At 36.9% G+C, this 24,374-nt stretch overlaps 1 protein-coding gene across 1 annotated transcript; it reads left to right on the top strand.

Moving 5' to 3' along the window:
• The first annotated feature begins 3,352 nt into the window (after positions 1 to 3,352).
• On the top strand, positions 3,353 to 17,273 carry AMTN (amelotin). The gene is made up of 7 exons (XM_047857606.1): positions 3,353 to 3,406; positions 6,503 to 6,586; positions 7,710 to 7,775; positions 8,682 to 8,771; positions 13,039 to 13,074; positions 14,202 to 14,228; positions 16,920 to 17,273. Exons 1-7 carry the CDS (start codon positions 3,353 to 3,355, stop codon positions 17,271 to 17,273), a joined length of 711 nt encoding a protein of 236 aa, XP_047713562.1.
• Positions 17,274 to 24,374: the final 7,101 nt, after the last annotated feature.

Below are 24,374 nucleotides of genomic sequence, written 5' to 3'. Positions count from 1 at the left end.
TGTCTAGACCTACATGCCTAAAAGGTGTCATCTTTAGTTTAATGAATCCTGATAGCCTAAGTCATTTCAGAAAAATAAATTACCTCACTGTTTTTGCTGATGTCTCTCAGTTTTATAATGGTTTAGAAATTTATTTCCTTTTATAGTACATATTTCTTGCCACTTAAGTCCATAATTATATTATTGTAAGTTATCTGCTTTCAGACTTAAAATTTCTTGTCTAAGAAAATTACTCAGCCTTCTGAGTTTCCCTTGTTTATTTTGGTCAAATCTCACTGCTCAGTTTTCGAGCTAAGGCGTGTCTCATTCCCACTTGGGGTTGGAGGCATGTCTGCAGGAGACATTGGATGCACTGTCAGTCCCCTGAATCACCCAATGTCCAGACAGTCACAGTGATTCAGTTCCAACAAGCTGTTTGCTAGCACTATACTCTAGGCCAGGGGTAAAGCACTAGCCTCCTCACTTAAGCCCAGAAAACAACAGGGTCATAGAATTCAACTCTGCCTTCACCAAAAAGAAAAATAATAATAATAATAATAATAATAATAATAATAATAATAATAAGGAAGTCTCACTTCCAACACATTCATTGAAAATAGTGCCCAGGAAGGGGTGCCTGGGTGGCTCAGTCAGTTAAGTGTCTGGCTTCAGCTAAGGTCATGATCTCACAGTTGGTGGGTTTGAGCCCCATGTCAGGCTCTATGCTGACAGCTGGAAGCCTGGAGCCTGCTTCATTCAGATTCTGTGTCTCCTTCTCTCTGCCCCTCCCCTGCTCACATTCTCTCTCTCTCTCTCTCTCTCTCTCTCTCTCTCTCTCTCTCTCTCTCTCTCTCCCTCTCTCAAAAATAAACATTTAAAAAAATGAAAAAAGAAAAGAAAATAGTGTCCAGGGAAAGTAGCTTCCCTAATGTTGTGGGCTCCCTCCCATACAATAAGGGTGCTTGAATATTTAATGTTTCCCCCCGCCAAAATGTAAGCTACATGAGGGCAGGGATTTTTGTCCCTTGCATTCACTTTTATTTCTGAAATGATGCTAGCAAAACACAGAAAATACAGGCTGAATTATGAGTTGGGAGAATGAGTTGACTGGACAACGGAATGAGTTGACTGTATCTATGAAAGCCTGTGAGAACATAAATAAAGTTGCCTCCCTTTCACATCTGTCAGCACTTATATTCCATTGCTTCTCTCAATCTCACCCCCTTTCCAGACTATTCTCTGTCTCACCAATTATATTTATTCTTCAAATCCATTTAAAACCCATCTCTTCCCTGAAGTTTTCTTTCACCTCAACTTTGTTCCAAAGACCTATACATCTACCATTTATTCATTGACATGTGGTGAGCATCTGGTGCTTTGCAATGTCATTAACATAGAAGACACTAAACAAATGTAAGATAAGATCCTAAGACTCTCCATCCAATTCAAGAGAAACATATAACTGGGAAGTAATGAAGGAGCCCAATAAGATAATGTCTAACCAAGGGCCAAAATGAGTAATAGAAGCAAACAAAATGCTACAGAAGATTAAAATTAGGCGTCTATCCAACCTTGTCTTCCACTGCTACCCTCACTCCATTTTGTTCCAGTGGTAGGAAACAATAACATCATTCCTCCATATCTGGACACTTGGTCTGCCTAGCTGTTCTGCTTGCATTCTTAATGAATTTTTTTTTTATCCTTCAAAACCCAGCTGAGCTGAGAGTCACCTCCTTATTAAGCTTGTTCTTCTTTTCTGTCCCCAACAAAATTAACCTTGCTGTCCTTCATACATGTGATTGTTCCTATTATTGCACTTACCATACATACAACTGCTAACCTTTGTGCTTCCCTCCCAGACAGTATTCCTATCCCTACCTGACAATAATAAAAATTAGTTGTGTAATGAATTGAATAGCTACAGAAAATTTCTTTGGAATGCCTCATTGCCTCAGACAATTTTCCATTGACACTTGGACCCTAAAACAAACCAAATCTAAGATGGCCTCCCATGTGAAATCTTGGCAAACACAGATTCATCACTGATTTGTACCTGGCGCCTGGGTGGCTCAGTCAGTTAAGCATCCAACTTTGACTCAGGACATGATCTCACTGCTCGTGAGTTTGAGCCCCACATCAGGCTCTGTGCTGACAGCTCAGAGACTGGACCCTGCTTCGGAATCTGTGTCTCCCACTCTCCGTCCCTCCCCTGTTCACACTCAGTCTCTCTGTCTCTCAAAAATGAATAAGCTTAAAAAAAAAAACTTTTAAAAAAAAGGAAGTTGTTGAATACACCCAACCAACTTCCATAAAAATATTGTTAAAGAGGTGGCACATCTCAAAAAACTCCCAGTGTAGCCTGGGACCCTGAAAACCTATGATGAGCACTTATTTATTTCTTTTTTTGTTAAACAAACCTCAGTGGACACCTGTGTTTTTGCTTAAGTTTCAGTATCTTTCTCCTCATTTAAAATAAAGCAGGCAATTGAACATTTCTGGATGACAATTTGGCCATATCTATTAACATTTAAAACATAGATATCTTTTAATTCAGCACTTCTGAGATTAAAACCTACAGAAATACTCCCACATGTGTGAGACAAGCTTTATAAAGATATTCATTGTACCACTTTTATAATTACAAAATGCAATGGAAGTAGATTAAATGTCCATCAAAAAGAAATGTTACATAATATAACATAACCATTAAATAAATGAAATAAATCTAAATGTACTGACACCTGAAGTCGTCCATTATTTAAGTAATAAAGTTGCAAAGCAATATATAATAGGCCTCACTTTCTAACTGTATACAAAGCTGTACATTCTGATGTTTGATTTATATGTTCACATAACATTACAAACATGACAAAACATACATCTGGAAAGTCATTTGGGAGGGAGATGAAAGTGAAAGAGGATTGTAATTTTTTTTATTGTCTGCACTTTTTTTTAATTGCACAAGGTATGTCTTCCTGAAATACCCTCTATTCAAATGGTAGACATTGGGTAATATGATGTCTGCAGCTAATAACTCACTTAATGAAGTGTTGGGAAATGAGAGAAACCAAATGATTTCACGGACAGCTAAGTCCTGATTGGTGTCTCAGTTGCCAGCCTCCTGGAATTGAGTTTAAATTCCTTCTACAAACTTACAACTCATCCAAGGGTAAAATTATTCAACACAGAAACTGGAGAAATCAACTGGACTTTGGATATTGTTTCACCTGTACATTCCTGAGTGGAGAGAAAGGTAACATCAACTGATGATATTTCAAATAGAACTTTTTTTTTTTAAATCTTCTCTGAAAAGGGGGAAAAAATAGAGTGAAAGAGTGACACCATTTTGTTATTATAGGCAGCATTTTGAAACATGAAGACTATGATTCTACTGCTTTATCTTCTAGGATCAACTCAGTCATTACCAGTAAGTGCAATATGTTTATTTTATTACCAACCAGCCTCAGCAGCACCCTCTGCTTGTAGACCTTTCTTCCTGCATTCCATCAAAACTGCTCTGTCCTGTAACCCATTCCCTTCGTTTTCTGTTTTTATTTTCCAAAGTGAAAAATGATAAACTAATACGGTTTAGTGCATATTTAAAATTCTTAGATTTTAAAAATGGATCCACTCTAACATAGAACTTTAATTATTTTGGCAGAACAATAGGGTAGAAACTAGGGGGAGGGGGGAGGAATGCTTAAATTATACCTACTCAAAGTAGATAATTATTTTACTTTCCAAAAATAATTTAAGACTTTCTTGGCGATCAATTATTTTCTCATGACTAAAGAGGTAGACTGTACTTTCTGACTTTCTTAATTGGAAGCACGAAGCATGTAGACTATATAAACTCTGAAAAGGCTACCAAATTATGCAAGTATATAAACTCTAAAAAGGTTATCAAATTGCACAACAGCAAGGGAATATTACAAAGTGTCTAACATTTTTTACTTAGAACATTTCACTGAAAAATACGTTCACATTTAACAAGTTTTTGAAAGGAAGGAGCACCAGTGTTCTAACACATACTTCAATTGTCCTCCAATATTTTATAGACGTACGTGTGGGTGGTTTGGATGTCTCGATGGACTTCCCTTTGACCATTTGAGCTGCTTGAGCATGTACACTGAGAAAAAATTAGAAGGAATTTTCTGTGAAATAGAAGAAATGAAAAAACCCATTTATAGTTGAACTCACTGGACACGTCTATAATCATCTATACCATCAACAAATACTTAGTGAAAACTCTCTATGTACCCAATCCTGTGCTAGCTGTTGAAGACACAATAGTGGAGGGAAGAGGGGAAGACATGACCCTCCATGGTGTTCACGAGGATTGTAGATATTAAATATTTTTTAAGAAATGTTAAATTATAAATTATAACTATGATTACTTCTATGAAGAAGATGAACAGGGTGAATTTATGGGTAGAGGATACAACCAATCTCCTTATTTCACTCCAAATATACCTACATCCCTCTTTAAAGAAGCTGTCCACAAAAAAAAATAATTTGAAACAAGGTAAATTAGTAATTCTTTTACAAAACATGGATTTTTCACTTTAAACAAATTTACCAAAAAGTTTTTCTAGATAGGGTGTCTATGGAGTATTTAAATTACCATACTACTTGTAAAAACTCAAGATAAATAAAACTTGCCAGGAGCACAGCTATCATGCAAGGTTGACTCAGGAGTGGCATGCAGGTTAATGCAGATTGCTAACAGCCAATGACATGAGAGCAGTGTGAGTGGTACAGGGGATGTGGGGTGTGACACTGACATGACTATAAGGTATAGTAGTGATATTTACCAAATGAAAAATCATGACACATAGACAAAGTATTTTTTATTATTTGTAGATGAATTTATTAAATTATCATAAAGCCATAAAAATGAATCAATTTTTAAATGTGGACATTTCAAACAGCTTAGTGGTTGTTTTTAGTAGATCCAAAGCTTGGGAATAGGGTACACATTGGTGATGGGACAAGTTGCATATTTAGGAGAAAGGCCAGGGTAAGTGACCCTGACCAATAAAACAGTGCACTCAAGCACTGACTTGAAGCAGGTGAGGGAGTGAGCCAATGTCTGGGGTAAGAACATTGCAGAGAGAAGGAACAGGTAGAGGTGAGGTTTTAGGACAAGAATGAGCCTTATCTGTCCCAAAGACAGCAAACATCTGTCCCAAAGACAGCAGCAGACTGAGCAAAAGGAAATGGGGTGGGATGGAAAGTTCAGAGAGACACTGGAGGCCCAGGGCATGAGGACTTTCAGATCATTGTAGGGTCTCTGATTTTTACTCTGAGTGAAAATAGAAGTCAATGCAGAGTTTGAGCAGAGAAGTGAAAGAACCAGACTATTGTTTTCAAAGAACCACTCTGGCTGCCATGCTGACAATAGATTGTAGGGGATGAAAAACACACTTACATAATCTTACAGCTTAAGGGGACCTCTAAGGACAATCTTACTTCTTACAACTGAGGGGTAAGTCCAGAGTGAAACCAGTCAGTAGAAGCTTCAAGATAATATCCAAGTTACCCAATGGCTGATGCAGTGCTGGAGGGCCATACCACACTGCCCTCTGGGATGCAGCGGGGAGCATAGGCAAACTGGAGTCAGCCTGGCCAGGGAGCTTCTACCTGAATGCAGAGAAGCTAATGAAAAAGGATTTATTTCTTCAAGGACTAAGAGAACTTGCAGGGATCCTGGTGGATGGCTCTGCCGTTCACCGTATCACCTTGGGCAGGTAACTTTGCTTCTGTGGACCTCAGTTTCCTTGTCTATAGAACAAAACCATACAACCAGATGATGTGGATGTCAAGGATATTTCACCCCTACACGTTGGCTATTTTTTTATGGTTTATTTATTTTTGAGAGAAAGAGAGAACAGAACAGTGGCAGAGAGAGGGAGACAGAGAGAATTCCAAGCAGGTTCGCCACTATCAGCATGAAGCCTGATGAGGAGCTCAAACCCCTGAACCATGAGATCATGACCTGAGCCAAAACCAAGAGCCGGAAGCCCAACCTACTGAGCCATCGAGGTGCCGCAAGATGGTTATTCTTAATACACTAGGAGGCCAGGAAGGAGATTGAATCTCCATTACATGAAATGATTTGTCAGGCACAAGACAGAAGCAGGAAGCTTCATGAAAACAGAGTAGAAGTTATGGCAGCTTACCTTCACACATTGGGAAAAAGCAAATGTTACAGAGTTAAGGTGCAGACTATGTATTTCATGTCTTGAAAAAAGGAGGAAGGCAGTTACAGAAAAGGAAGCCTAGGAACTACCATAAGAAACTTATGTGCCCGACCCCACAGTAGATCCTTCCCCACCACACCTCTCTGGTCTCACATTTTTCGACTCTACAATTCTATCCCCTGTCACACACCAAACTTTCCAGGGAACTAAAACTTCTCCAGAGACATTTGTGCATTTGGGACAACTTGTAACATCCTGGAAATAAATGGATACAAAATCTCAGACACATTCCCGCCTCATCTAATATTTGTTAATTGCAGACACAGCTCAACCCTGCTTTGGGACTTCCAACAAAACTGGCTCTAGATCAGGCAACTCTTCTAAACCAACAGCAGCTAAATCAGGTAAGAGTCCTACAATGCAGAACATTTTCAGCCAACAAAGGAAACATGTTAAGACTGGGGAATTTAAAATCAAGATTTACATAGTCTTATGCCCGAACAAGAAAGAAAGGCTTCCTTTTGGGAAGAAAAAACAAAAAGGACTAATATACTTTTTGAAAATTTTGAGCAAGAAAAGCAAAATATCTTCATTCTTTTTTTTTTTTGTCTTGTTTAGCAACCAATAGTAAACTCTGTAAAGCAATAGCTACACCTATTGACAAAGGGTGGTCATCAATGTCCTTGAAATACTGTGACATAGTCGTATGTGATATCTGCCAGGGCTAGCAGGGATTAAGAGGTAATCTATAAAAATAACTGCATATTTCCTTATAGTTTTCTTAAGTTCCGTTGTTACTGATAAGCTTATATCACTGTAAAATCTGTTTCTTTAAAACATATTTAAATATTTTTGAAAACTGCATTGTCTCTTGGCTTCCACCTTCTCAATCCAACCCTGGTTCTGCTCTAAAGGATCCCTCCTTACCTACCTCTAAATGTTGTGAAATAGTACTATAACAACAAAGTCCAAAGTTCTCTTTTTAGTCTGTGGACATTAGAGAACACTCAAGTCAGGAGCCCGTCTCACTCCCTAAGGAATCTGAAGCTTATACAATTTGGGGATGCTGTTTAAGCAAAAGAAGACAAAATTAGCCATGTGAAATTAAGTACTAAAGTGTATAATTTACTATGAGATAAGAAATGAGAGCAAGTTACATATTTTTTAATATTTATTTATTTTGAGAAAGAGAGTGCGAGAGCAAGAAGAGGCAGAGAGAGAGAGAATGCCAAGCAGGCTCTACACTGACAGCACAAAGCCTGAGACAGGGCTTTATCCAGAGAATCAAGAGTTGGGTGCTCAACCAACTGTGCCACCCAGGTGCACTGACACACTTTTAAACTCAACACATTGCTAGGGCACCTCTGAGGGCCATGGAAGGAGTCAAGCTTCACCTCCATTTACCTTCATCCTAAATCTACCTAAATCCACCCGTAATGGGAGTATAGGTACTTGAGGATATCCAGCACGGACGGCATGGTGGCAACAGACAAGATCTGGTCTCACATCAGTTTCCATGCCCTGCAGGTCTTCCCCTCTTTAAGTCTAATACCGCTTACACAGATGATCACACTGGGCGCAGATCTGCAGCTGGTAAGACTCTTTTATATCATTTTAATATCCATTGTTAAATGCAATACGTAATGTTTAATGTCCATGTGTGTGTTCCCACAAATACACGCACACACACATTCATTGTAGATAAGTTGAAAGAGAACACAAAAAAGTAGGAGCATTGGATGCTCTTCAGTACATCATTCAAAGTTTTACTTAGCAAGAGGGTTTCTAAAAGAATTAATCAAATTTTCATGTCTTTGCTGCTTTTTTTCTTTTTATCTCTCCTTCAAGTTCCTCTACACATTCCTCCAACATATTTTCCTCACTGCACCCTACAGTGTTCACACACCCACACAAACGCTATGACCACTAGACAAGAGAAAACTAGAAGGGGTAGAAAGATCCTCACTCTTCTCGTGGATTATCTGTATGGTTTACTCTGGGAGAGGAAACATAATAAATTCCTTTTTTGATTGTTAAGATTGAAACATAGTATTAAACCACATTCAGACTAGATATTTCACTGTGACCTTCACAATTTTTATGGGGATACCTGTAAAGGAATTAATTTCTTTATAAGAAAGCTATCAAAAAATCCCAGGAACCATTGTTACGGCCAAAAGGGGAAAGTGAGGATAAAATCACCTAAGTAATCCTCAAGAAAATGGGTTAAATGCCAAAGGAAAACTTAATATGGGAAAAGTTAGTCCTGGACCTTATGGCTGTACTAGTACACTAAGTAAGTCTTTGAACTTCATCTCTATACCTAATTCCTAAGGCAATAGTATATTGCATACTATTTTTCAGGTCTGCATACTAAACACATATGTTTGCATAGCAAACCCATCCTTTAAACATATTTTAACTTTGGTAAATACATTTTGGTTTCTTGAATGGCCAACCTGAAACAACACAATAACAATCTTTTTCATTACCCTACAGCTAAATCCTCCTGCAGGGCTGGCGCCTGGTACCCAGACCCTCCCACTGACCCTGGGGGGATTGAATACACAACAGCCACTGCAAGCCCAAGTAAGTTCAAAACAGGAGTTCAGTTCAACAAGGGGGAGCATTTTCTATCAGGTGGAACCCTAAAGGGGAGGAAAGAATTTTTTTTAAGGTTCTCGAAAATTTCACCCAGAAATTTACAGAGGAATGTCCAATTGAACATAGAACATCTTTGGCAACTTGGTTCTTGATGAAAACACACAAGGAAAGCCAAGCACTCAACCCCATACCCTCTCTAGAATACATTTGTAGCGGGTAACAGGGAAATGTGAAGAGCTATAGAAGACTGAAAAGTCAAGAATATAAGGGGAGAAACTGAGAGGTAGCAGGATTCTTTTCTTGCTTGCTGTTTTCCATAGAGGACTTCCTAGGTGACCACAATCATCCCAAAGAGAAATCAAGAGATGGATAAAGTTTATTCCCAGCAAATCCAGTCTCCTGTTTATGCCCTTTTTTCATGCCTCCTCTCAAGTGCTCAATGACTCTCTAGTTCCTTTTCCCCTCCCATCATTACTTGCTTTCAGGAAAAACCCTGAAAAACCCTCCCCCACTAAGATATAAATGACATACATGGGGCATCACTCCTGTCAAAAGTGTTGCATTTTACCTACAGACAAAGTCCAAGTTTTACCTTCTTAAAACTTCTCTAAATAAGCTTAGTGACTCTGGAGAAAAACACAAGGATCCCTTTACAGCTAGACTAAGTTGTTCATAGATAAACACATGAACTCAGCCCTTATCATTCCCACATAATGGTCTCATTTTTGTAGAAGCTTTTTTACGTATTACATATATAGTTGATGTAAGTTATATAGAATTACGAAAATATAGAAAGCAAAAAGAAAAAGAACATTCACTCATAATCCTATCAGCCAGAACTAAACACTGTCAGCATTCTAGGGTATGACCTTCCAGTCCTTTTTCTACACATGTAAGTACATTTTTTTAAGAAAATATGAGTATTGTACATTTTTCAAAGAAAATGCATATATATATATATATACACATATATACATATATATATGCATATATGATAGAATTCTTTTTTTTTAAGTTTATTCATCCATTCTGAGAGGGGGTGGCTGAGAGGGACAGAGAGAATCTTAAGCAGGCTCCATGCCCAGTGCAGAGCCCAACAGGGGGCTCGATCCCACAAACCCATGAGATCATGACCTGAGCCAAAATCAAGTCAGACACTTAACCAATTAGCCACCTAGGCCCCCTTCACTTAATATATTTTTAATAGTCTTTGTATTTTGAAATATTCACTAATAAAATGGTTTTTAATGATTGCTTAGCATTCCATCATATTGTAAAAATTGTGGGGTTTTTTTCACCCAAATGTGTGCTTCTATAGACAATATTACAGTGAATATCCTTTAACTAAGTCTTTGATCATGTCAATGATTATTTTCTTATGACCAGTTCTTAGGAACAGAATTTTGGGATCCAAAGACATACAAATATGTAAGACTTTTAATACACATTCCCAAATTATGAAACATGAATACAACAATAGACCAATATATTCTAAAATCTTCCTATCACTATGGACACTTCCAGGTCTTAATAAGAGCAAGCTTAAATTAATTAGTAATTATAATCAAAGCTGAGTTTAACTGACAAAATAATTTTAAGCTGCTCAACTTAAGTTTTATGTCATATGCAACTAAGTACTTTCTCTGTACTTTCATTTATCCAAAGTAACACAGGGAACTCTATACTGCCTCATTTATTCATATTTGTGAAATTCTGTGACATAACTAATTTTTACATTTCTTTTTTAATATTGAGATGTATCTTGTCTATCAGTCAGTGCTTATTTCTTACATACATATTAGAGAAAGACTAAAAAGACTAGAGACAGGCAAATAAAATGAGAATCTCCTTAACACATGCCCCTGATATAATCCATATGCTAACTCCCCAGCTTCAGTTTCAATTGTCACCCTGCTTCAACCTTGAAGTCAAATTTAGTACATCTTCAAATTCACCAACAAACATCCACTGGAGTCAAAAGCATTACTGGCACCACAGAAGTTACTAAAGATTCAGTAGACTGGGTTTGACACTTCATGCTCCCAACATGCAATAATATAAATCAATCCCCATTCTCAGTAGGGATTCTTCAGTGTCTCCAGGATATGCCACCACCAAGGGTCCCCATACCTGACTTCCTGTGCTGCCCCAGCTCCTTGGACCTGCCTCTCCCTATGCAGAGTAGCTTATATCCTCTGCCAGAAACCTGGGCACATGTCCACAGCTCTCATTTATCAACCCAAAGCCAACATGGTTAAGAACGCTAGGGGTGCCTGGGTGGCTTAGTCAGTTAAACATCTGACTCTTGATTTCGGCTCAGGTCATAATCTCAGGGTTCATGGGTTCTAACCTGATATCAGGCTTCATGCTGGCAGCACAGAACTTACTTGGGATTCTCTCTTTCCCTCCCCTGCTTGCATGCACACTCTTTCTTTCAAAATAAATAAGTAAACATTAAAAAAAAAAAAAAGAGTGAACTCCTGAACCATAAAACTTTGGTCAAATCCCAGCTCCCTAGTCACTACATGTATGGTCAAGTTACTTCACCACTCTGTGGTGCACTTTCCTCATGATTTAAAATAGGAATTATAGTTGAACCTACCCCTAGGGCTATTATAAGAATTAAATGAGCAAATAAACATAAAACACTTAGAACAGTGCCTACCACACAGTAAACACTCAGAAGTGTTAGCTATTTTTATTTCAAACAATTTCTCTACCAAAAAACTTATAAAAATTTTTTCTCCTTATTGTTACACTGGTTAATAACTAAGTTATTTTTTGTTAAACTTTTTATTTACACATCTGTGGTTTCCTGTTTGTATCTTTTCGTTCCTTCAAATTGGCCTTTAAAGAAGAAATTTAATTATGCTTTTTTTCCAAATCCTGAGCACCCCTTCCCCTCAACCCACTTTCCCATTGCCATTCTGAAGATTACTCAGTTGTTTTGTCAGTAATCAAGAATCTGATTGACAGTAAAACTTTTTCTAAATGTATATACTTAAATGCATGTACCTTTTGGCATTATGGGTATTACTGTGCAATCTTGGGAAATTACAAAGTTAAGAGTCCATTTCATAAGACTTTTGCATCTTTGGTGTGGTTAGTATTAAAATCCCCATTTTGATAACTTTCGTGACACTATGTGAATTTCTATAGAGATTAAAATAAACTTTAAAAGCCTAGTTCTCTTGGACAAACTCTAGGTTAACTCTTAAAGTACTAGAGAATGCCAACCCCCTCACCAAAATCTTTTCAACTAAAACTTCATAATGATGTGATTTGAAGTGGGGGTCTGAGAGTGAATAGCCAAGAAAGAATTCTTGAGACATTTTTGGTGCAAAAAAGTGGTTATATTTAAAGCACCGGGACACAGGACTGAGGGCAGAAAGGGCTGTCCTGGGGATTGTAAGAAGCTGTTGGTTTATATACTTTTAAGTTGGGAGGGGCAGAGAAAAAGAAAAGTTCACAAAAGGTTTTCATATGTTAAAGAAGACTTATAGGATCCTGGAGGCCTAACTATTGTCAAGCTAAGGTTGTTTTTTCCTCTAGCAAAGCATTAACATTAAGATTGGGAGTTCCTATAGGAATGTCATACTCTGCCAGCCTCAAGTATTTGTCAGTGGGCTGCAGGTTATGTGGAAATTTAATTTTATCTACATTTCTTTTGCCTTTGTTCTCCATATCAATAACACTCGTGTGATTGTGAGTGACCAGTAAAGTATTTCTCACTCAGTTCTAAGAACTGCCAGTATCAAGATTATAACAGAACAACATCATCCATCATTTTCTACCAGTGCTCTATTTTAACAGCAAAATATCCAGGTAACCATCATGAGACTAAATATATTTGCTTCAATAAATCTTTGTATTTTAGAAATCTGTTTTTTAGTGTATCTTCTGAGATGCCATATAAAAGAAATACATGCATTTTATCCTCATAATTACTTGTAATAACTTTCAGTTTGGAGATAGCTTGAGACCAAAATTAGTTTTTGCTCATCCAATTTAGTAACTTCTACCTCCTTAATGTGCTGCCTTGGACTAGTTTCCAAATCCCTCTGGGTTGAATCTGCTTTTTACACATCAGATGAGTTCCAGTTCCCATCCAACTCGATGGGCCTCTATGATTAGCTGATACATTGGTAATAAATATTTGTTCAAGGCATATTGTATACTCTTAAGAAAGTCCCTATATTTATATCATCTGCTTTGAGCATATTTTTTATTGAATTTTTCACTCTTTTTTCAGATGTTGCCAGTTATTGTAGCACACCTTGGAGCCCAGGTAAGCACACCTTGGAGCAATGTGATTTTTACTTTAAATCAGTTTAGTGTGAAATATGTCATCCTGCCTCAATTCAGCAGATAGTTGCCAAGTTTCCTGTTTACTTTGCACTGTACGAACACTGATAGTAATGAGCTAACACTTATTGAGCATTTACTACACACCAGGCACTGTTCTAGGCATCTAGTTATTTGTTATATACTATCTCAGTATTCAAAACAACCTTTTAAAGACAATCTTTTTTTTGAGAGAGAGAGAGAGAGAGACAGGCAGAGCAGGAGCAGGGGAGGGGCAGGGAGAGAGAGGGAGACACAGAACCCAAAGCAGGCTCCAGGCTCTGAGCTGTCAGCACAGAACCCAATGCAGGGCTTGAACCCGTGAACCACAAGATCATGACATGAGATGATAGATGCTTAACCAAGCCCCTGGTTCATATCAATTCTTAATTCCACATCTAGGAACACATTCAAATGAAATAATCTGAAATACAGCAAAAGTTTATTTACAAACATATCCATCAAAATAATAATATTTGTAGTGGAGAAAAACATTGGATGCAATTTAAATTTAAACAAAAAGGAAATGTTTGAGTAAATGGTACAACATAGAGCAAATACTTTGTGACCATCCAAAAAGGATATTTATTTATTCGATTTTGTCACTAGTAAGGTTAAATGATTATTGATGTAGTATTAAAAGAAAAAGTAAGACCCAAATTATATAAATGACAGAACTTCTATTATGGAAAAAAGACATGTGTGAAAAACATCTGGAAGAAAATCCATCCAACTGTGTACAATGGCATTATACTTTTTTTCTTTGTTGCTTTCTACATTTTCCAAGTTTCCTCCAATGTGCATGTATTACTTAATAATAGAAACATTTATAATTTTTTAAATGCAGAAGACTTCACATCATTCAGATAATAAGTGTTAGCAGTCCAATATCATATGCCAGCTTGAATTATATGACACAAGTCACAGAGGCAGTTAAAATATTGTTGAAAATTTTTAAATGTCTCTTTACAAATTTTATAAGTATCTTAAGTTTTTAAGTTATGTTATACATATCTTGCTTCAAATATATTAAAATTTGTCTAATAACTTGTGTTATTATTGTCCTTTTAGGGTACCATCCTAAGCTCAGAAGAATTGGTAAAATATATACATATATATATATATACACACACACACACACACACACATATATAATTATATAAAATGTATATAAAAAAAAATATATATATATATAAAATTACTAGCATTTCAAATTCTTTTCCCTGCTATCACAATCCTTCTTTCTGTCCCCACACAATCTCTTTTGACCACACCCGCTAACCCTCGTGCATGCTTCTATAAACCGAACATTTTTATAGGTCCTTGTATTAAGTTATCCTTTGTCTAGCTGAAGATTTCACTATCCTTCTCCAGATACTTTTCCATTCATTTGACTTAGCTTTTGTTTTCTCTATATTGATATCAAATTCAATTCTATCCAAAAATCCAATGCATATTTTTAAAATGCATAGATTAAAATCTAGGATTCTAAATTATCAAAAGTCATACAATGTATAATAATATACATATTGATATTTATTGAAAGAAAGATTCATTTTCTTGGCTTAAATTTTTAATTTTATGAAAATATGTTTTTTCTAGCATCTTATAGTGATGGATGAACTCTTCCCTATACACAGAAATAACTAGAGGGCTGACCTAAATGAAACTCATCTTGCCATTATTAGACACTTCTATACATTTCCCCTTAAGTCATGTCAGAAAAAAAATGACTTGAATTAATGCAGTATCTAAACATGACACTGAAGTTAAGAGTTGAGGCAGTATCTTGGAAGACAGCTTTCTTTGAAATCTTTCTATTATGAAAAAGGTAGAGATTTGCTAGATTGTTCACAAATAAAATTAAGTAATGGGGCTTTTCTGCAACAATGGTATATGAACATCCACATCTACCAGTCATTAAGCCAATTCTGTGTAACAGGTACCTTGGTAGATCTTTTACATACATTGCCTTTAATTCTCACCAGGTGACAAAGTACAGATTTTTAAGTAAACTATGCCCAAAGTGGGGCTTGAACTCACAACCCCAAGATCAAGAGTTGCATGCTCTACGGACTGAGCCAGCCAGTCCACAAGAACACAAAGAACAGAGTTGTAACCCAACTTTATAGGTAACAAGACTGAGGCTCAGAGAACCCAAGCACCTTAGGTCCCAAGGTCAAGAAACAGTATATTCGGATCAAAAGCCATTTTTCGATCCATTATACCAGTGGTTTTCAAACTTCTTTTCAGTAAAACTCATGGTAACAGCTATATTTTTCATGCAGCTAACACACACACATACACACATGCACACACACAGACACACTTCATGAAATAGTATTTACCCTTACTATAGAGAATGCACTTGGTAATTTATAGTCTATTCTTTTTATCTTGTTTTTTAATGATGGGCATTACTGCCTTCTTTATTTCAAATCTATGGAGGCCATGACCCCCAGCTTGAAAACATCTGTGTTCTATTCCTGTCTCTCATCTGCCGTAAGTCTAATTCTGGTTTCAGTACCTGGTAAATCTAAGACAGTGTTTTCAAAAACTTTAGTGTTGGCTCACAAATCAAACAACTCAGGGTGTTGATAAAAAAAAATGCAGACTCCTGGATTCTCCCCTAAAATAGCTCAATCAGAATCTCTCTAACAATAGAGCCTAGGAATTACCTTTTAAATAAACTTCTCAGGCCATTCTTTTTTTTTTTTTTTAATGTTTGTTTATTTTTGAGAGGGAGAGAGACAGAATGTGAGTGGGGGAGGGACAGAGATAGAGGGAGACAGAGAATCCAAAGCAGGCTCCAGGCTCTAAGCTGTCAGCCCATAGCCTGACGCAGGGCTCAAACTCATGAATTGTGAGATCATGACCTGAGCTGAAGTCAAATGCTTAACCGACTGAGCCACCCAGGCACCCCCTCAGGCCATTCTTACACAAACTTACAATTAAGAACTATGCTCAAAGAAAATGACCTGTATCTTAATTATTTGCCCTCAACCCCTCTTACTCAATGTCAACATTATCAGAGCTAAGGGGTTTCAGAGAACAAGTCCCGCCTGAATTCTCTCCAAATCCAGTTTATACTAAATTATTTTTTCTTAGGAGGAATTTCTTACAGTAATTTTTTCTGGGGGAAAAAAAATAAATGCAGGCACCAACATTTATTTTCAGTGTGCAAATCATTGACAGACCTATCCAGAGGAATTCCGTTGAGTAACCTCAAGGAATAAAGAAGTGGTTGAAATGACAAGAGAAATATTTCTAACTGAATATTCCAATGCCTTTGAAAAATAAATCAAAAGAAACCTGAAGAGATGCCAACCATGAGATGAGGATTGATTGACTACTTGGATTAATTTTTCCATTAATGTTCAGTATCTTAAATTACTTTAAAAACTTTTGGGCAAAAGAGAGACTATAATTTAGGTTAAGAGCAGAGAGAAAGCCCAGCATAATAGTATGGATTTTCTGCCTTAGTTCTATCTCCACATACACCTGAGATAAGCAAATTTTTCATTATTCCTTTTCCCATGACTGGCTTGATTCTGATGTGTCCTTTCTGATACAACATGGAATTGTAGTCACAAAACCTGCATCAGCCTTGCTCAAAAGAAGGAGGCATTTCCTCTAAGGAATGCCCAATCCTGATTATCTTGCCTGACTCTACCCTTCTGGTCCTGCATTTCCTACCTCAACTTGCTAACCTCAAAGGAGAAAAGGCTGGTTGATCAGCATTAAAATGTGTCTTTTGACTTTGTTTGCATTTTCCCTTCCTCATTCCAGCCAATGGCCCCACAAATCTTCACAGGCCTCATTTTCCAGCCCCTGTTCCCAGGATCCATCCTGCCCAACAGTCAAGCTAATCCAGATGCCCAGAATGGAATCCTTCCTGCAGGGCAAGCAGGAATGAATCCTGCCATCCAGGGAACCTCAGAAGGCTTCTCTCCAACTCCTAGTGACACAGATGATGACTTTGAAGTGACGGCCCCTGCAGGCATCCGAAGGGGCATGCACACTACTCAGGAAACCACCACAGGGCCGCCAAATGGTAAATACTCTGAGCCAGGAAAATGCCTTGTGAAAGTCATCTGCAGGGTGGGAGCAGAGTTGTCTTGCCTCGACAAATACAGATCCTAATAAAACCAGGGATCCCCTATACCTAACACTCACAGTTGATTCCAGTACTGTGAGGGAGTATTTTTATTGGGCCACCAATTCTATTGTATCAACCCAGAAAGGAGACATTTAGTTGCTGGCATAACATACTTTCTATCTTAGGTCTGATCTGGGAGTATTTGGAAACAGACTGTCCTTTCCCTTTCTCACCTCCCTCTGACTCCCAAACACATGCAGGCCCGCAGCAGTCACAGTTAATCAATCATGATACTTTTGTCCACTCACCCATCATGGATGAGACACAGAACCTTCTTAACCTAGTGTTGGAAGCAGTAATACTTCCTGTCTATAGTAATAGTCATAGTAATAGATAGGATTTAGCACAGTAGGTGAACATATGTGCCATTATCTTGAGATGGGACTTAAGAAATGTTGCAAAACTAAGCTCTTTAAGTACCAACAAGCAGAAATAATCATTTAGCATGTACAGATCTCTGGAACCAAATGTCCTTGGAAAGAACAAAAGAATGATTTGAGATGGATACTCCTAGAAAAGAAATTTTGATCTCAAGTAAAAATGTTTCAATCCAATATGCTTTTACCTACATTTAAAAAGTGTTTTGTTTTCTTCCAGGAAATCAGTAAGCGGTTTCAATTTTTTTTCAACTAAGCCGCCTCAAATGCAAATCTTTTTCACTGATCATATCATGGAATAGATGGAGACACACTAGAGAGTATCAGAAGAAACTCTTAGTTTACCTAACTTTCTTGAAATTTCAGAAAATATATTCTTCCTGGAGAATAATGACTTCTGAAAACAAATGGATAAATGTTTTTTTGAAATGTAATGTTATGCCACCTTGGACTTGGAAAGTATACGTATTAAATGTATTTTGAAACTGAATTTTTTTCTTCTTTGGGGAGAGAAGAAAATGGGACCCTTTCAGAAACTGCATTACATCAGAACCTAGATGATGTTCCAGATGGAGGGCTTTCTTTGGAGTAGGAGGCACTGCAGTCACGGAGTGGATATTGAGCAATGTAAAGATAATTTCTGATTTCCTCACAACCAACTTATTACCCACTCTCTCCCATAAGAGCCACAGCTTTAATTTTCTACAAGCACTCCAAAAATATGAAGTGGAAAGAAAGAATTGTAAATCACACTGCCTGTCCACAAGTTGCTTAAATACAGAGTTAGGGATTTTGGCATTTAGTGCTTTATTTTGGTATATCTAAAAGTGAGAAATGACATGAAGTAATCACTAAAAGTGATTCTCTTGCTCCACACATCTAAAAGGTAGAATTTAGTCTGAATGAGTTTATAACTCAGACCACCACAGTTCATTCAGAGTGGGAAGGAATGGAAAGGATTCACAGAAACCACAATAGAGCCCCACAAAGGGAAAACATGGATAGGTTTCATAACATCTCTCACTATGTTTGACTCAGCCCCATCAGTATGGAACAAATCCAAATATACATGCCATGATAAGCTTTTCAGGTGGTTAAAGATTTACTAATGGCTGACCATTTACTAGCCACAATATTTCAGATTTGCAGAGTATGAATAATATACTTACAAACTGTCAAAGTTTTCATAGCCAAATTGAGTAAATCAAGACCGAATTTTCCAAAACTATTTTTCCATTAGTGCCATGTGATACTAATTAAAAGAGCTATCAAATGGTTTCCTGGATGACCCATTATCAAAAAAAAAAAAAAAAAGAACACATTCTCTCTTAGCCTCATTTTTCTCATCTGTAAAATGGGAGCAAAAAACCCTGCTATAAATGTCCCACAAGGTTTACACAAGTAGATAGTGCATAAAAGTGCTCTGCGAACTCCACACCACTATAAACTTTTAGTAGCCTTGTAACCACTTGAAATTATCTGTCCTTTGAGATCCACCCTTTGTCCCTATCCTTCCTCTCTGTGCTTTAATTATCAGTTTAGTTGTATGATTACCAGTTAGACAATCTAGACTGGGTGTCTTCCTGGAGCATGCTACTCCTGCAGGAACATGAAGACTTTCCAAGGGCTACAAACAGATGGTTTTGAGGGTGACATCTCCATTCTTAACCCCCACATGTGTCTTTTGCAAAGACTGACCTTGATCAAGAACATGTCTCCTCTTCCTTCTCTCCTTCTCTCCTTACATAGTCTCTTTCCCAACATTACCCAAAAAAGGACTATGTCTTACCTACCACCAATCTCACTGTGGGAAATTGCTCTGTCATAGAACACCTCCAAGATACATAACAAAGAATTTCAAATATTGGTGCTGATGTTGAGAATGAAAATAACCTTTTGCAACTCAGTAGTTTCTTGTTCTTAGCTTTCAACAAAATTAAATGAGGACCTAATGGAATTATCATGTAATTGATCATTGAAAACTTTTTTTTTAAGTTTATTTATTTTGAGACAGAGACAGAGAGTGCACAAGCAGGGGAAAGGCAGAGAGAGAGGGAGAGAGAAAGAATCCCAAGCAGGCTCCACCCTGTCCCCACAGAGCCCAACGTGGGGCTCAAACTCACAAACTGAGTTTGTGACCTGAGCCGAAATCAAGAATCAGATGCTTAAGCAACTGAGCCACCCAGGCACCCCAGAGCCAGAATTTCTAGAGGATGGATTCCTGAAAGTGAATTACTGGATAAAAGGATATGATTTTTAATGTTTAAAATTTTGATAGATATTGGAAAATTATTCTCTAAAATGGCCATGTGGATGTACTTCTACCAATATTTCTCTACATCTTTTCTTTTTTTTCTTTTTTATTTTTTTAAATATAATTTATTGTCAACTTGGCTAACATACAGTGTATACAGTGTGCTCCTGACAGTAGAGATTAAGAATATATGAAATTAAAAATGTTTAGTTATCCATTCACTTAAAGACATCAGTAATAAATAAATTACATGTTGGTACAAATAACATATTTTTACATGAAAAATACTGTTTTTGGGGTGCCCAAAGCATCTGACTTTGGTTCAAGTCATGATCTCACAGTTCGTGAGTCTGAGCCCCACATCAGGCCCTGCACGGACAGTGAGGATGGGATTCTCTCTCTCCCCCCCCCCCCCATCTCTCTGCCTCTCCCTCTCTCTTTCTCTCTCTCTCTCTCTCAAAATAAACTTAAAAAAATAAAAATAATGAAAATACTGTTTTATTAATGAGAAAGCCTTATTTAATTAACAAAATGTAGTGAGAAGAGTGGATTTATCTTTGAAATTTCTCTCATGTCTGACTTAACAAAAGATACAATTCTCAGAGCATCTGGCTGGCCCAGTCAGTAAAGCATCCGACTCTTGATTCCAGGGGTTGTGAGTTCAAGTCCCATGCTGGGTGTGGAGACTACTTAAAAAAAAAAAAAAAAAAGATAGGATTCTCATACCTACTTCTGCATTCAATCTGTATGTATCTGTCGTAATATCACATACATAACTGCTCAAAATTCCACTGAATACTCTTGAGAAAATGAGAATGGAAAGGCAAAATATAATCTGTGTATCACTACAAAAGTATTTTAACTCACTGATGTACCAAAAGGATACCAGGGACCCCCAAGGATCATCACCAAACTTTGAGAACAACTTTGAGCATTGTAGCATCCATTCTTTTTTAATCTTCTCCCTGGAATTATATTGAAAATATATGGTGACCTATCACAGGTGTGTGACTTCACACACAGGTCTTCTCATTCTTATTCTACAAACACAGTAGTTTTGATACAATCAATTTCATTCAATTCCCACCAAAGAAGAAAAAAAACTATAGTAAATATGTAATTGTATGTGCTGCAGTATTAAATCTATTCTTGGCAATTGAGATCTTCCCATTCAACAAAACACCAGTGAAAGCTGAAACCTGCTGTCAACTTTACAGTCTGATTGGTAAAATTTTCCTCAGACCAGTCTCTGTCTTTAAACACCATACAAAACTTTTTTTTTCTTCCCTTACCACGTACTTCTGCTTCCAAGCACGACAAGACAAGTTCATACTGCCTTCACTTTGGTGTCCCAAAATTTGGTGGGTTGAGTCGCTGGGGCGGGGGTGGGGAGGACAGTTAGGAGTATTCCCAAGAGCCATGTGCGAAATGAAACAACCAGAGCAACTTAATTATTCACAACCCATATAAATATACCCCACTAAACCCAAATTCAATATGTCCCTAAATCAACCTTCCTTAGGCCCGTCCCCAAAATTCCTGTGATCACCCCAATGCTATTTTACACAAGATAGAGTAAGATGAAAGGAAAGTCAAGGTGAGAGAGTCAAATGTTTTCACTGGTTGTGGTTAAAATATCTTACTATTTCAAGAGCTGCAAAACATAAGACTCTGTGAGCACATTATTAGCCTCCTCTCCTCTCAGGAGCTGGGAAGGAACCCATACAAGTGAAGAGCACTAAAGCGTGAACTTGAACTTCATTAGCTTCATTATAAACCCACCTCTGCCTCCTAGATCTAGACATGTACTTTGCCCTCCTTCCCCTGTCCTTTGTGTTATGTTTACATTAATCCTTTTTATGTCCTCATTAAAAGGCAAAATGTAATAATATCTACTTTATTCTAGATGACAAGGGGTGCCTGGGTGGCTCAGTTGGTTAAACATCCGACTTCTGCTCAGGTCATGATCTCGCGGTTTGTGGATTCGAGCCCCACATCGGGCTCTGTGCTGACAGCTGAGAGCCTGGATCCTGTTTCAGATTCTGTCCCCCTGTTCATGCTCTGTCTCTCTCTGTCTCAAAAATCAATAAACGTCAAAAAAAAATTTTTTTTGATGACAAATTCTTCTTGGAGCCCAAAGAAGAGGGAAATAATATATACTTAGGGCATTCTATTTAGGAAGTACAAAACAGAATATTTTTAGAAAACTGAATTCTAATTTACTCTTGACATGATAATGGATACCAAAGTCTAAAGAAATGCCATCCAATAAAAATATAAAATGAGCCATATAGGTCACTTTGAATTTTCTAGTAACCACATAAAAGAGGTAAAAAGAAGTAGGTAAAATTAATTTTGATAATGCATTCTGGGGCACCTGGATGGCTCAGTCGGTTAAGCACCTGACTTCAGCTCAGGTCATGATTTCAGGGTTTGTGAGTTTGAGCCCCCTGTTGGGCTCTGTGCTGACAGCTCAGAGCCTGGAGTCTGCTTCAGATTCGGTGTCTCCCTGTCTCTCGCCCCTCCCCTGCTCATGCTTTGTCTCTCTGTCTCTCTGTCTCTCTCTCTTTCTCAAAAATAAATAAAACATTAAAAAATTTAAAATTTAAAAATTTAAAAAATTTTTGATAATGCATTTTATTTAACACAACATATATATGTAATAGCATATTTTGACATATATGCAACATAAAAAATTAATAGTCTATTTTAGACTCAAACAAAAAACTCTTCAGTTTTGTTTTTGTTTTTGCTTTTGGTTTGCTTTGGTTTGGTTTGCTTTGGTTTTGGTTTTGATTTTTTGGTTTTTTTTTTTTTTTTTTTTGGTTTCTAAACCTTTGGAATCAAATGAGTATTTCCATTTACATCTCAATTTAAACTAGTTACACATCAAGGGCTCAATAGCCTCAGGTGATGAGTAGCTACCACATTGGACAGTGCAAGTCTAGATTTAAGAAGAGCCACAGGTTTTAAAGTAAAATTCCTTTTAACCTATGGGAAATCTAAAGCTTAGTATAAGTCACATGTCCAAGGTCACAGAGAACCTAGCATTTGAACTTGGGTTTGCATAAGTTATAAAGTTGGAAGAAACTTTTTTAAATTTCCAAAGATAAAATTTTATCAATAATGCTACAGGAAAGACCAAATCATCTTTCTATTCTTTTCTATCTTTTTATTCTCTATACATTAAAAAAAAAGATACTATAAAGTCATTGTCATATAAGATACAAAAAATGTCAGAAATAAGTAAGGATGATCCTCTCAACAAATGGTGCTGGGAAAACTAGACATTCATATGCAAAAAATAAATAAGTAAAAATAGAAAAGAAAAGGAAAACAAATCTAGACCCTGATCATACAACTTTCACACAAGTTAACTCAAAATGACTTATATACCTAAATTTACCCAGAATATAACAGAGCATAAAATCTAGGTGACCTTGGGTATAGGGATGATTTTTTAGATACAACACCAAAAAAAAAAAAAAAAAAAAAAAAAAAAAAAAAAAAAAAGAAGAAGAAGAAGAAGAAAACCCAAAGTCCATTAAAATTAAAATTAAAATTAAAATTAAAATTAAAATTAAAGGGGTCCCTGGGTGGTTCAGTTGGTTAAGCATCTGACTTCAACTCAGGACATGATCTCATGGTTCATGGGTTCAAGCCCTGCATCGGGCTCTATGCTGACAGCTCAGAGCCTGAAACCTGCTTCAGATTCTACGTCTCACTCTCTCTCTGCCTGCCCCCTGTTCCCTCTCTCCCTCTGAAAAATAAATAAACATTAACAATTTTTTAATTAAAATTAAAAATTTCTGCTCTGCAAAAGATAATGTTAGAAAAATGAAAAAAAAAAAAGCCACAGACTGGGAGAAAATAGTAGCAAAATTGATAAAGCATTATTATCCAAAATATACAAACTACTTATATAATTCAACAATAAGACAACAATACATTTTTTTTCCATGGACAAAAATATGAACAGACATCTCACCAAAGAAGATATATAGATGGCAAATAAATATATGAAAAAGATAAAAAGTTCAACATCATATGCATGAAATTACAAATTTAAGAAAAAACTGAATACCTTTACATGCCTATTAGAAAGGCTAAAATCCACAACACTGATAATACCAAATGCTGGGGAGTATGTGAAGCAACAGGAACTCTTATTTGTTGCTGGTGGGTGTGCAAAATGGTATCACCAACTTTGGAAGACAGGTTTGTGGTTTCTTCCAAAACTTAACATACTCTTAAATAAATGATCCAGCAATTGCACTTCTTGGTATTTACCTAAGTGAGTTGAAAACTGAAGAATCGTCATACAAATGTTTATAGCAGCTTTATTCATTATTGTTAAATTTGGAAGCAACCAAGATGTCCTTCAGTAGAAGACTGATTAACAAACTATGGGACATCCAAACAGTGAAGTATTATTCAGCTATCAAGCCATGAAA

Source organism: Prionailurus viverrinus, chromosome B1 (genome assembly GCF_022837055.1).
Source record: "Prionailurus viverrinus isolate Anna chromosome B1, UM_Priviv_1.0, whole genome shotgun sequence".
Classification (NCBI taxonomy): domain Eukaryota; kingdom Metazoa; phylum Chordata; class Mammalia; order Carnivora; family Felidae; genus Prionailurus; species Prionailurus viverrinus.
The sequence above is the reverse complement of the archived record's forward strand: the minus strand, read 5'-3'. Positions and strand labels throughout refer to the sequence as shown.

Coding starts and splice junctions, on each gene's coding strand:
- AMTN (XM_047857606.1), top strand. CDS start 3,353: ATGAAGACTATGATTCTACTGCTTTATCTTCTAGGATCAACTCAGTCA. Junction 8,772..13,038: donor AACAGCCACTGCAAGCCCAA/GTAAGTTCAAAA, acceptor CTCTTTTTTCAG/ATGTTGCCAGTTATTGTAGC. Junction 14,229..16,919: donor TCCTAAGCTCAGAAGAATTG/GTAAAATATATA, acceptor TCCTCATTCCAG/CCAATGGCCCCACAAATCTT.